This window comes from Saccopteryx bilineata, chromosome 2, assembly GCF_036850765.1.
Source record: "Saccopteryx bilineata isolate mSacBil1 chromosome 2, mSacBil1_pri_phased_curated, whole genome shotgun sequence".
Lineage (NCBI taxonomy): Eukaryota > Metazoa > Chordata > Mammalia > Chiroptera > Emballonuridae > Saccopteryx > Saccopteryx bilineata.
The window spans coordinates 96,902,281-96,916,440 of NC_089491.1; the positions used below are offsets into that span (position 1 = coordinate 96,902,281).

At 44.6% G+C, this 14,160-nt stretch overlaps 1 protein-coding gene across 10 annotated transcripts in view; it reads right to left on the reverse strand.

Annotated features, from left to right (window-relative positions):
• The window catches only part of AOPEP (aminopeptidase O (putative)), a 404,538-nt gene that overhangs the window by 95,878 nt on the left and 294,500 nt on the right, over window positions 1–14,160 (reverse strand). For 9 of the 10 annotated variants that reach the window (XR_010729101.1, XR_010729102.1, XR_010729104.1 and 6 more), the window contains one exon: window positions 10,902–10,962. The exons of the other annotated variant lie outside the window; for it this stretch is intronic. Coding sequence is in view for 5 of the 9 variants with exons in the window: in XM_066257430.1 (XP_066113527.1) it covers window positions 10,902–10,962 (61 nt within the window). In the remaining 4 variants the exon portion in view is untranslated. The remainder of the gene's footprint in view (window positions 1–10,901; window positions 10,963–14,160) is intronic. 10 annotated transcript variants of the gene reach the window in all.

The window sequence follows — 14,160 nt, forward strand, 5'->3', positions numbered from 1 at the left end:
AACCAGCATAAAAGGCAAGGTGCTCCTTCTGGAGTGTTTGACCCAAATGTTATCCTTTACTTCACAAAGCAACTTAAAACTCACTGGGCTTTTTTCCCCAAGGTCATTTTGACAACAGACAGAGACAAGTACTTCCTTATTTTTTTGTCCCCAAATGTATCCTAGAAGTAATATAATAGTTGCCACTGCCCATGGAAAAAGTCAGCCACAGTTCTTATTGATTTGCAGGAATTCCAAGACATTAGAACCCTAGAAAATATTTTTCATCCCCTGCTGGTCAAACAGGTTAATATCTGTGAATAACTGATCTGAATTACAAGGAAATGCTTATTCTTCAATAACCAACCAGCACAAATGTTCTTGCAGACTGATTATTGCTTAAGATCTCTCCACACAGCAATTTTCCAGTGGGGAGGGAAGAGATAGATGCACACACGGGCTTTCTTCTCAGTGTACGTTTGTCAAACGCGACTCAGGATGAAACAGAAATAATCTCCCAATACCACTCCACAGTAAGGGCAGGTTGTCGGTTTAAGGGCAATTCAGCAGGTTCCCAGGGAGGGAAGGAAGACACAGAAAAAGTGAACCCCGACTTCCCTCCTCTCAGAGGCTACCAGGCACACCCAGAGCTTGGGCCACAGTGAGGCACCAGGCAAAGCAACGCCAGCCTTCACTCAGGCCAGCTCCCCCACTCCCTGAGGAAGCAGTGCGGATACAGAGAAGGCCAGTGGCTCACCCACAGCCACACAGCTCAGTGATGTAAGGCTGCCGCCAGAGTTGCAACTAGTATCAATTCCTCCTTCGGCCAATGTAGGGTTCAGCTAGCAGAACAATACTCCGTGACAGCGTGCTCTGGGCCAACAGGGAAGTGGGTAGGACACAACTGACTCTCCTCCACCCAGCCTCCACCCATGCTCATTAACTCCAGAATATACAACCTTACATTTTACACTTGAAGTTGTCTGGACCCCAATTAAGATGGAATGGTGCTGGTTATAACTGCACAAGATCAAAAGCAGAAAACACTGAGCTCCCAGAGGCCCACACCCGGGGACCAACCTGGAGAGATGGGGTCTCCTGCTGGATGAGCTGAGCACCAGTAAACTGTGGACAGCTTTCATACAAAAATTTTAAACACATATTTGGACTTGGGCAGTTTGACAATCACTGACTATTACCTTGACCTCTGATATACTTGCTGGCTGGCCGCCTCCGGGCCGTGCTTCCAACACTCTCCTGCTTTGGGTCAGCAGGGGGATGAAACAAGGGCAGAAGTCAGGGACTCCAGTTGGGATTTGCTTTTGAAAGCAAACAAAAGGGTATGAGAAGCATATCTTAAATGCTTTACAAGGTACGCAGACACTTTTTTGTTTGACCAATATCTTTTTCTCATTTTGTTGTTTTGGTGACCTTGTACTTTTAACCTAGTTTATTTCCTTCTCAAGAGATGAGTAGGTGCATCTCTACGAAGGCAACAACCTACACTAATCTCTATACATACACACATTCATTCACACCAAAAAATATACCACCTCTTCAATGGCACCAAGTCCAGCGTTTCCCATGCAAAATGTTCAGTCAGACCTACAGGACTACCATCTAGAAATATCTAAAGGAAAGAGGGACATGTATACTCATGACACTCATGAAAAGTCCTGGAAAGTGAGGTTCATATTCCTGTGTACACAAAGCACATTTCTGTCCACTGAGGAACCGTTTCAGGACAAAAAGTAGTCATTAATTAGATTAAAAGTCACCACTGCTCATCCCACACTCTCTCTGTATTCATTTATTGTCTCTTCGTAGTTCTTGTAAAAGCTAAGGCAAGGATGGGACCAAGCTGATTTGGATTGAGAGCAGCCTGCTGAAAAACGCAAAATGCCTTAGTCATGAGTACGGTCCATGTGGCCCACTGGACTCTGCACCTTAAAGACAGTCATACTGGCTCCTTTGCACAATGAGCTGGTCAATTTGTGACCGAGAGATGTGCAGTCAGGCCCCAGCCCGCAAGCCTGTTGTCTTCTAATGCACTGTCTCAGGCTCTGCGGAGCGCGGCAAATACAGGAGGTCGACCTCTATGCCTTCCCCCAGGTCCAAACTCAAGGCAGAGGCTGCTGCGCATGCCTTTAACAGAGGCTGATTTGTAGACACCCCACAGCCCTGAGCTCATGGCCAGTGCTTTGTGTGCCCGCTGCCCAACACAATGCTGGGCATATCTGTTGAACCTATAACTAAACCACAAAGCCAAATCTTTGGATTTCTCAGAAAGAACATAAAACAAAGGATTCTGAGAGTTTAGATTGTACTCAATAATGAAAGAAAGTTCTTTTGACAAAATATATACCCGAATACGGCATAACTATAGAAGCTGCCTATTGGTCCGTGCTTACTTATGGAGACCCTCATTCCGCAGATGGAGGCTGAGTCCAGAGCTGTAGTTTTAAACAGTTTCCTGGATGATTCTGATCAACAGATCTCGGCATCACTGGGCTAGGTGGCCCTGAGGGTCTCTAACCCCAGCCTACCAAGTTATGCTTCTAGAAAGTACCCAGCCTTATCTTTTTATTAAAACCCACATGTGCACAGGCCAATGCAAACTATCTCTATTAAGTGGACAGAACCAAAAAGGCACCTCAAAACCAGTGGTTCCAGCTTCATCTTTCTTCCTTAGTCCACCAAGCAAACACCGAATCCTGTCCATAGTTAGGAAGAAAATCTTCAGGGGAGATGAAATACCTTCATCCTCATTATTTACTTAAAGTTTTGTCTTAGACTACTGTGAATGAGGTTCACATTCTTTCTGGAAACTAGGTTTTGGAAAGGAGAGAAAAGAGGGAAGACACAAAACCTTCATTTGGACACCAAGGGAAAATGTCTCCTGTCTCATCATGTGCTTTATGCTTGTGTGCAAAGGCCAAAACGTTTGGACTGTGACAAACAGTGTGCCCAAATGCATACACAATGCCCAACACAGTTGGTAACTGACCGGCAGTTACCAACTTCTCTTGAGGAGAAGGACCCTGTCTGACTACCCAGCAGGTACCGTACATTGAGGAGTCTGTGGGAATGGTCAGGTGCTTGTAGAAACAGTAAGTGACTGTGCTAACATATTGACACTGCGGGCCTTGCCCCAAGTGAGGCCAGAGAAACTAGGGTTGTACCTATAAGGATCTCTGCCATAGTATTTGGTCACTTAGAAAATGAGTCCAATCACGCACAAAAATAACAGCAAAGCCCATTTAGGATCCCAAATGCACAATACATCATGGCCACTGCTTTACTGATACACAAGAACCTGTGATCTCACAGCACATAGAATCTGAAAAATATAATTTCTTTGGAATTTGAAAAACAGCTAGTCTCAGTTTTCTTGAATGACCATTAAATGTGGAATTCTTATAGACACCACCGAGACTGCATATCCTAATGAGTCTTAGAATTATGTTGATGATATGGAATAATCTGTGCTAAAAGATGCCTGCAAGATTTTCCTCTAATAAACCACCTGGCTTTCTCGGTGCCAAGAGCTCCCACGACAGACCGAAAGTCTCTTATATCATATCAAGTTTCTTCAATTTTGTGACTACATAATTTTCCCTATGAGACTTAAATGTTTTCCACCATTTGCTGTGTGACCTCTGGCAACCTGCAGGTTCTGGCTTGGAAAGCAGTGGCATTTTCCAAGATGACACAATCACCTGCTGTTCTAAATTCCGAGGTCAGGAGCAAGTCTAGGAACATGAGCTGATTCCTGCCTATCCCCAGGACACTGTAGGGCTGGCCCAATACCCCGCTTCTCTCTTCTTGTAGCTGCCACTGCTGCCCGTGACTTTACCATTGAACCCATTGAACAGCTGCTGAGAGCTTTCCCCAAAGAGCAGAAAGAAGGTGACACAGGAAGGCTGTGAGGGTCACAGGCGGCAGGGTGCTACTTGTTAGTACGTCAGGGAACAGGTTGCCTGGGAGTTGAAATTAAAAGCCAGGGTGGGGTTGGGGATTCCTTCGCATGTGCTGAGTGCTGCAGTGAAGGAGTGCTCCCCGTGCACACGTGATGGTCACCGGTGCTGTCACAGCAGCGTGACGGCTGGCTACAGAATAGCCAGCTCTGTCTTTATCTGTACATTTGACAAAAATACAGGCTTTTTCAAGATGCCTATCAGTGGGGGAGTTTGAAGGCATATGCACTCCAATTTTAATTCAGCTAATAGCTTTAGCGCGGCACTGCTCAGTAGGAATACAGGCAAGCCACATTTGTCATTGAAAATTTTCTAGCTGCCATGTTTAAAAGTAAGACATAGCAGCAAAAATTAACTTTAACAATATATTTTATCGGTTATATATACATCAGGTTATGATGTATCCAAATTTTTATCATTTTAAGATGTAAGCAATATTCAAAAAATGATTAAGGAGATATATTACTTTCATTTTTTTTTTGTACTAAGTCTTCTAAATCTGAAGTGTTCTCACACTCCATCTCAATTCGGATGTTCAATTTCAGTCAGAAATACTTGGTCCACATTTTGATTTCATGTAATTTACTGTACAAAAAAAAAAGTGGATTCATTCACATTCCTAAGTTACTCCACACAATAACTGAATTATTAGTTTTAATTGAAATTGAGATTAAAATAATTTAAAAATCAGCTCTGCAGGTACACTATCTTGCAAGTGCTTAATAACCACGTGGCTCAGTGGCGGCTGTACAGAACGGTGAGTCCTGAGCATCACCGTGTACATCAGAGCAGGTAAGACAGGATGAGTCACACACGACCCTCGTTTCCCAGGGTGAGAGAGGGCATGTATGAGACACATACACAAATAGCGACAATACAAAACAGGTGATGATACTTGCTAAATACAGAGAAAGAGAAGCATTCCAAGGAGAGAAAAGGGCACACACAGAGGAAGGCTGGTGGTGAAGCTCACAAATATTTGTTGACTGGTAATTGTGGTTGGGCATAGGCCTAGGAGCTGTAACAAATAGAGTTTAAAAGGGTAGCTTGGGGCATTTCTGCTGATAGCCTGAAATAGCAGGCCAAAGAGATTGCTCTAAATGCACTGCATGTGAGGAAAAGGTTTCTGGTGAGTATGGATCAGAGCTTGAGTTCTGGGAAGATTCACTTACATTGATGTGGACAATGATGGGAGGGGGACAGCCTGATGGTGAAAAGACCAATTGGCTACTGCACTAGTCAAAGCAAACTATGAAAACATGGGGGAGACACTAGGAAAGAAAATTAGGAAATTAATAAATATGTACATAAGATTAGCAGGACTTGGCAATGTAGGCAGGAAATCAAAGGAAGGAAGGAGACAGAGAGCTCTGCAGCAATGAAAGTAACCAAGCACAGAGAAAGGCCGGACGGGAAAAGTTATTTCCAATGTATTCACATAGAAAAGCTTTACAAGATTAAAATATATGTACATATGGGCTGGAGGGGTGGAGCCCTTTAGGCAAAGATAAAAAGAAAAATCTATTTAAAGAACTGTCAGGTCAGCAGAATGGGCAACTTTCTTAGAAATAATGTTTACTATTCCAACGTGGGAAGGCAGGTCTGAGTAAACTGAATTATGGTACTATTCATTAGAGAGCTTTGCACATGTTAAAATTTATTACTCTTGAATTATAATATCAAGGGATATGAGAAACTAAATTAAGGTATCTACTTATTTATCTAGTCTATATATTAACCTTGTATTTTGCTTTCATTTATTTTTTGAAGAAAAGCTCTAACTCTAAAATCTTAGGGAAGTTCCCACATGGCTCCAGTTTTATGTCTAGCCCTTCGGAGCACCGACCGGGGTTAGTGAAGCACAGGGACTCGGTTACCCAACACCCACTACCCATAATGGAAATCACTCAGCAAAGTCCTCAGGCAGCACACCAAATATTCGCTTCCTAATGTTCTTTTAATGTATGCTTTCTTGGGTGACTGTTTACTATAGATTAAATGTACGATTCCTCTTTCTTTAAATACAGACTAAGTAAAATGATTTATACTTTCTCACTTCTAAAATTGGTAAGGTACTAAAGATACTGTTTATTCTTCAGCTAGTTAGCATTCTGGGCAACCAGACAGATACAACAATCTGACACCGAGAGCACAATGGGATAAAATCTATTTTTTGGGGGGTAAAATAATTACAACACAAGTATGGGAAACTTATTTTTTTCTGTGATATTTTAAAGGTCTAATAGTTTTTGTTTTTCTTTTCTTTCTTTTCTTAATTTCTAGGAGGTCACACAGCTGGTAAGGAAAAAGTAAACTGTGGTCCTTTTAAAATAATTCCCATTCACCTATCCCTGCCCCTCTGGCAACCATAGGTGTTCTCTGTATCCATGAGTCTGTTTCTGTTTTGTTTGTTTATTCATTTGTTTTGTTTTTTTGGACTCGACATCTAAGTGAAATCATATGGTATTTGTCATTCTGTATTATTTCACAGCATGATACCCTCTATGCCCATTCATGTTGTATCAAATGGTTAAGATTTCATTTTATTTTATGGGTAAGTCATATTCCATTGTACATATGCACCACTTCTTCTTTATCCACTTGTCTTTATCCAAGTGTATGAACATTTGGAATGCTTCCATATCTTGGCTATTGTAAATAATGCTGCAATGAACATAGAGGTACCTATATCTCTTAAAATTAGTGTTTATGTTCTCTCTGGATAATATCCAAAAATGGAATTGCTGTATCATATTGCAGCTTCATTTTTAATTTTTTTTTTTTTTTTATTTTTCTGAAGCTGGAAACGGGGAGAGACAGTCAGACAGACTCCCGCATGCGCCTGACCGGGATCCACCCGGCACGCCCACCAGGGGCGACGCTCTGCCCACCAGGGGGCGATGCTCTGCCCCTCCGTGGCGTCGCTCTGCAGCGACCAGAGCCACTCTAGCGCCTGGGGCAGAGGCCAAGGAGCCATCCCCAGCGCCCAGGCCATCTTTGCTCCAATGGAGCCTCGGCTGCGGGAGGGGAAGAGAGAGACAGAGAGGAAGGAGATGGGGGTGGAGAAGCAAATGGGCGCTTCTCCTATGTGCCCTGGCCGGGAATCGAACCTGCGTCCCCCACACGCCAGGCCGACGCTCTACCGCTGAGCCAACCAGCCAGGGCTATCATTTTTAATTTTTTGAGGAAACTCCATACTGCTTTCCAAAGTGGCTGCACCAATTTACAGTCCTAACCAACAGTGCACGAGGGTTTCCTTTTCTCCATATCTTCGTCAGTACTTGTTATTTGTTGATTTATTGATGATAGCCTTTTTGAGGGGTGTGAGGTAATATCTCATGGTGATTTTACTTTGCATTTCCCTCATGATTAGTTTTGTTAAGTATCTTTTCATAAGTCTGTTGGCCTTCTGTAAGTCCTCTTTGGAGAAATGTCTATTCAGGTCCTCTGCCTACTTTTAATTGGATTATTATTATTTTTTAGTGTTAAGTTGTATGAGTTCATTATATATTTTGAATATTAATCCTTTATTAAATATATCACTGGCAAATATCTTCTTCCATTCAGTACATTGTCTTTTTGTTTTGTTGATGGTGTCCTCTGCTGTGCAAAAACTCTTTAGTTTGATGTGGTCCCATTTGTTCATTTTTTTCTTTTGTTGCCCTTGCATGAACATACATACTCAAAATGTTATTGCTAAGAGTAACGTTAAAGCATTTAGTGCCTATCTATTCTTCTAGGAGATTTATATTTTCAGGTCTTACATTTAAATCTGATTACATTTCAACTCCCTTAAATGAGTTTATTTTTGTATATGGTGTAAGAAAGTGGTACAAAACTGAACAGATACGTGTTCAGTTTTCCCAACACCACTTGCTTAAGGTGTATTTTTAAACGAAAACTTTAAGTATGGGTAATATAATTCTAATTTTGTTTCAAAAAGATATGTACCTACATGCTCTACAGCACAGAAAATGTGTAGAAGGAAGGATACCAAACTGTGATGAGGCCTGGATTATCTCTGGTGGGTGAGACTGAAGAAGGCAAGGGCTTTGATGTTTTATAGTTTGCTATTGCTTGAACTTGCTACAGAGTATATATTATTTTTATTTTTTAAAAGGGAAACAAAGAAAAGAGTAAACTATATATTCATACAGTAAAATCACTGAAAGGATTTATTTTTTAAATTATCTCTGGGTCATTTTTATTCTATTACAAGCATTTTTATATTCCAAAAATATATATATAATACTTCTATAATCAGAAAAAAAAGGCCTAAAAGGAAATATTCTATAATACCGATGGTAGAATCAATTTTAAGTCTGCTTGCAAAGCCAAAGGTTACATATAGGGTTGAGTGTTCTTTTAGGAGGTTTGGATCCAATTTCTTTTACTTCTTTAGGCTCACTATTACTTTTATTGCTGGTGAGGCTATTTCCACATTTTAAAAAATGATTTCCATTCAATGTGGCCAAAAAGGAAAATCGAGGCCAACCACAAGGCAAGCCTTCCTGAGAAAAGACAAAAAGCCTCTGTAATCTGCGGAGTGAAAACTTCACCAGTAGAACGTGACTCCTTTGTCATGAGTGCCTTCAGTTGCTGGTGGACAGAAATTCTTAATGAGAACAAAGAGCACCAGAGCGACTGCATTGCTCTGGTTGTCATTCCAGGCCAAGCACACTAGTAACTTTATATTACAACAATGGAGACAGAGAACAAGGTGTCCCATTCACCGCCCAGTTCCTGCAACCAGAGGGTCCCGGCCTTTGCCAAGCCTTTCACTGAAGTGGAAACGAGAAGGAACTCTTACGGAGCGCAAGCAGGTAAATCATCATCAACCATATAAATAATGGCAGAACACGGGTAAGGAGATGAAAAGAGACTGTCTGATCACTCACCAATGGAAAGATGTGCACTAAATCAGAGCCCTTCCTGTCTGACTCTGTTGTTTTTACTGAGGAGTTAAACACCCAAGGAAATACCAGATGGGTCTTAAAGACAATTTATAGCTGGGCTGGCCTCACTGCACCTGGCTGTGTTTTGAGAGGTTTTTGTCGGTTTATAGCAGAGATTCTTGTCTACACAATAAGCAGTCACTAATGCAGCTAGATCTTTGGAAGAAACCTACCACTCAGAGGCAAATCTCTCCCCTCCACAGACCCTTCTCCCTTTCAATAAAAAGCAAAAGCCTCCTGCTGGTGGCAAAGCCTGGGCCTCTCCATGGAAATGAGGAGGTCCTGAGAGCAAGAGGGTCAGCCCCATGCTGCAGCCCCAGTGGGGTGTGCCTGCTTCTGGTCACTGATTAAGGACTTTTCTGTCCTCCTCCCTGGGGGCTAACAGCTGAACACAACGCGCTTGTCTGGAGCCAGGAAAGTCGGGATTCTGCCCTCTGAGTTCCCAACTCTTCCCAGCTTCGAGACCACACTAAGCATGTCGGTGAACCTTGCAACAGCCCAGCCTGGGAACACTAGGCAGCAGCTTAAGGGATGCTCCCCCTACCTGCCCCATCTACAACAAGGGTAAGGCTTGCCTATTTGGGATCAGACAGACCTAAACCTGTTTCTCTGAGATTTTTGTACTCAGTGAGCAGCCTGGTTTAGAAGGTACCTTCTTAGAAATCCCAGGAGCTTATTTTAATATGAACGACTTGAAAGCACTTGCCTCCCTGGACCAGGTGCTGCCTGACCCACCCCTGCTTTGTTTTACCATTTTAGGACTCAGAATTTTATTATTATTCTTTGTTGCCAGAAGGATTGGGCCTAACAAATAACTTGGAACAGGTGACCCCAAGGCAATGAAACCTTCTTAGGAATGAGCTCATGGCTGGTGGTGGACATTTCCCCCCGTGTGGCAGGATAGGACAAAGACATGAGGAGAAGGATGAAAGGTAATGGAGAACAGCCCCTCTGTTCCTTAATTTCATGGTTCACAGACATTCATTGACATTCAGACACTCCCGAGGGGAAGCTCATATAACCAGCCATGAAACCAGAATCAAGCAGGCTGGCGGGGCTACCGGGTCCATGGTGGTTTCTCACTGCTGCGGGGGGCCACTTCCAGACTGGGGGCCACTCTGATGCAGCCATACTGGGGGTGGCACGGCGGAAAAGCTCCAGGCCTGCAGGGTCCTTTGACCAGCCCCATCCAGGATGCTACCCTGGGATTTCCCAGGGCCTAGGCTCTAGCAATGGGCAGCAGTGGCCTGGTGAGAGCAGCCACGGCCCTTTAGGCTCCTGGAAGCACAGGTCCCTGGGGGATCGGAGATGGAGGAGAGAGGAGGCTCTAGGCCAGGTGATTCCCAGGGAGATCAAGCTGGCTGGGAACTATCTGTCCCTCAGCGTTGCCCTGGGGCTGAAAGGGAAGGAGAGAATGAAACTTACAGTAGGGAATGGCCCAGTGTCTAAGAGTGAGAAAGGAATCTTGATGGCCATCCAGGGGAGAAAGCAGCCTGAGAAAGGGATGCAGACCTGGCGAGGGTGGGGGATGAGAGGCAGCTGCACAGGGAAATGGCGGAGAGACCGTGGGTGGGGGAGGGCAGAGGAGAGCCGCTGGCAGCCAGCTCACTGTCTGGCTATATTCAAAGAGCAGTGCTGGAGTTCCAGCTACAAACCCTCTGGTGGCACTGAACTGTGGCCTGGGTGACAACCCCCAAAATAGACAGCATGCTCTGCAAGAGCTCATTTACACAGAGCTCAGGAGCGAGCAGTATGTCTGCCTGGACACAGGTCAGCTGAGGCCAAGGCCAATGGCAGGCTGAGAAGGGATGGGAGGACGATCCTTCTCCTGACTTAGGGCCACTTCCGCTCAGGAAGAAGATGACTTTTATATTTATAAATATGTAAATAAGGCATTGTTATGACTGAGTTGACTGACGCACTGAGTGGCAAACCTCTGTTCCCCACTGCCCCTCTCCACCCTGCCCCGGAGAAGCGATCTGGAGCTCACCTGGGGGAGTCCGGGACTCTCAAGCCAGTCTTGGAAGATGCTTTCAACAGACAAATCAAGCCTTTAAATTTTTTTAAAAAAGAAAAGGGTTAAAAGTTACAGAGCACTGATAACACATCACAGCTTCAATATTTCAGAGAAACACCTGCTCTCTGGAGGAGTACTGCCGCCCCAGCCCAAAGTGGGGGAGGGGCTGGCCACACCCAGCACAACTTCTGTTCAGTCAGTGGGATGAAATTTAAAAAACGAGGCCGGCCAGGACAGGTGCCTTCACTGAACTAAGGGGAATGTTTTGGCTGGGAGCTGATTCAAGAAGGACTGGGCATGTTCATAAGATGCATCTGGCATGAGCACTTCCTAAGAGCGGGACAGAAGGAAACCTGAGCATTACAGCCCTCGTGCATCCGAATGAAATTCAGACTTTTTGTGACAATGAGCCACGACAAGCAGAAGAGGAATAGACCACTATGGGAGCACAGTGGGGCTCAGGTGCACACCTCCTGGTATGGCCCTCAGGTACATGTGAGGCCTCCACAACCTCTGCTTTCAAGCTGAACCACATTCTGCTTTATTTGAAATGTTCTGATTAGTCCCGAGTAAGCTGAAATCCTTTCGGTTTCATGCGCCACTGATTAGAATTCTTAGTCAGTGGATTTTCAGTGGTGTGCTCCTGAAGTTAAAAGCAACTCCTCCTCTGGTTCTAGATGACTCCTGCCTGTGCCCAGTTTCTCTGCCCACAGAGGCCTTCCGTGAGCCCCTCCCAGGCTGTCTGTTATCTGTACCACAGCACACATCATGATTTGTCACATGGATTTGACTAGTTCACTTTTTTTTTTTTTTTTTTTTTTTTTGGTATTTTTCTTAAGTGAGAAGCAGGGAGGCAGAGAGACAGACTCCCGCAGGCACATGTCTGGAATCCACCCGGAAAGCCCACTAGGGGGTGCAGCTCTGCCCATCTGGGGCTGTTGCCCTGTTGCAACCGGAACCATTTTAGCACCTGAGGTGGAGGCCGTGGTGCCATTTTCAGCACCTGGGCCAACTTTGCTCTAGTGGCTGCGAGAGGGAAAGAGAGAGATAGAAGGGGGAGAGGGAAGGGTGGAGAAGCAGATGGTCACTTCTCCTGTGTGCCCTGACCAGGAATTGAACCCAGGACATCCACATGCCAGGCTGACACTCTACCACTGAGCAAACCGGCCAAAGCTGATTAGTTGACTTTTAACTGTCTCCTCCTTGGATCAGAGCTCTTGGAGACCAGGGTCCATGCATGTTTTACTCACTTCCTAAACCTAGCACTGAATCAAGTTTGAACTGCTGAAGTGGTTACCAGGAGGAGGGGCTGTGGGGAAGGAACTAAGGAGGGACAAATATATAGTGACAGAAAATGATTTGACTTTGAGTGATGGATGCACAATCCAATGAACAGTTCAAATGCCATAGAGATGTTTATTTGAAACCTATGTCCTTTTTTTTTAGTGAGAGACAGAGACAGGAAGAGAGATGAGAAGCATCAACTTGTAGTTGTGGCACTTTAGTTGTTCATTGATTGCTTTCTCATACATGCCTTGACTGGGGGGCTCTAGCTGAGCCAGTGACCCCTGCTCAAGCCAGTGATCTTTGGGCTCAAGCCAGCAACCATGGGGTCATGTTTATGATCCCTTGCTCAAGCCAGTGACCCCACACTCAAGCCAATGAGCTCACACCCAAGCCAATGAGCCCACACTCAAGCTGATGAGCCCATGCTCAAGCTGGTGACCTCGGGGTTTCCAACCTGGGTCCTTAGTGTCCCAGGCTGACACTGTATCCACTGTGCACTGTTTGGTCAGGCCAAAACCTATGTACACTTATTGATCGATATCACCCCATTAAATTTCTAAATAAAAAATAATTAAAAAAATTAAAAAAGAAACAGGTCTTGGCATAAAAGAGGATCTCTATAGATATTTTTTATTTGAATAAATGAAAACACATTTCACTATTAATGCAGTAAAAATCATTTCTTTTTAAGACAACAATCACCTTTCACAGTAAGATATTCCCAAGTTCTTTTTTTAAATTATTTTATTGATTTTAGAGAGAGAGGAAGGTAGAGGGAGAGAAAGTCAGGAACATTGATCTGTCCCAGTATATGCCCCGACCAGGGATTGAACCAGCAACATCTGAGCTTCAGTTCTAAGCTCTAACCAACTGAGCCATCTGGCTAGGTCCCTAGTTCTTAAGATGTGTATCTGTTCTCTTTTTATATTACGTACATTTTCTGGGTATACTCCTCCCCCTTTCCCTCTTGCACCTGTAAAGTTGTGGGAAGACAGGTGCTGTCTGCATTTGTTAAGGTGCTGAAGGCACAGTGGCCCCACCTCATGGGTTGTGCTGCAGGTGGGTACAGTGGCAAAGGAAAGGAGGGGAGGGGCTGACTGGAACTTTCTTTTCCTTTTCTTCCCTGGTGAGAAGCATGTCACTGGTCCATTCTGTCTTGCCTGGCCACGGCAAAAGCACCTGAAAGAGGTTACTGTGGCTTTTTTCTAAATAGAAAAAATACATAGAAGAGGCAATGCGAGAAAAGTGCTCCAGATTCATTTTCAAGATGATGCCCATCAGTGGGATGATGGGCCAGGGGAGGGGAGAGAGCACAGTGAATCCGGGGAAAGATGACAACTTCTAGAGGCTACTGGTCCAGGTTCCCAGACTCAGTGGGGCTACTGGACATGCCTCATATGAAAGCCAGGTGCCACTGTCCCTGGGCCTTTCCCCACTCCTTTGCTGCCATTTAACAGCATTAATCTCAGTGTGAATGGCCAAGTACACTGCGTAAGCTGTGAGACTGTGGACATATGGGTGCACTCATGCGTCTCTGTATGTGCACACTCCTGTAACTGCATGCACATGTGCACTCCTGTGCCTATGTATGTGTGCATACAATGTGTGTACCTATGTACCTGTGTGTGTGTGCATGCTCATGTGTGTGCATGCATGTGTGAGGTCACTGGCTTGTGTATGTCTGCACACACATGGAGGGGAGACATGAAGGTGACTGGACAGGAGGAAGCAGCTCCCAGACCACCTCACATGGAGACCATGATTCTTTCTGGGACTTGCTTTATTTGGTTGCCCGCAGGGAGAGGCATTGGAAATGCCCTTACCTGGCACAACAGCTCTGCCAGGAGGAGGTAAGTGGGCCAAAGGGACCACTTCAAGAAGTGTCCAGGGAGACTTGAAGTTGTTTTCTAGTGAAGACTGTGAGGCTGGAAGGTAAGATACATTT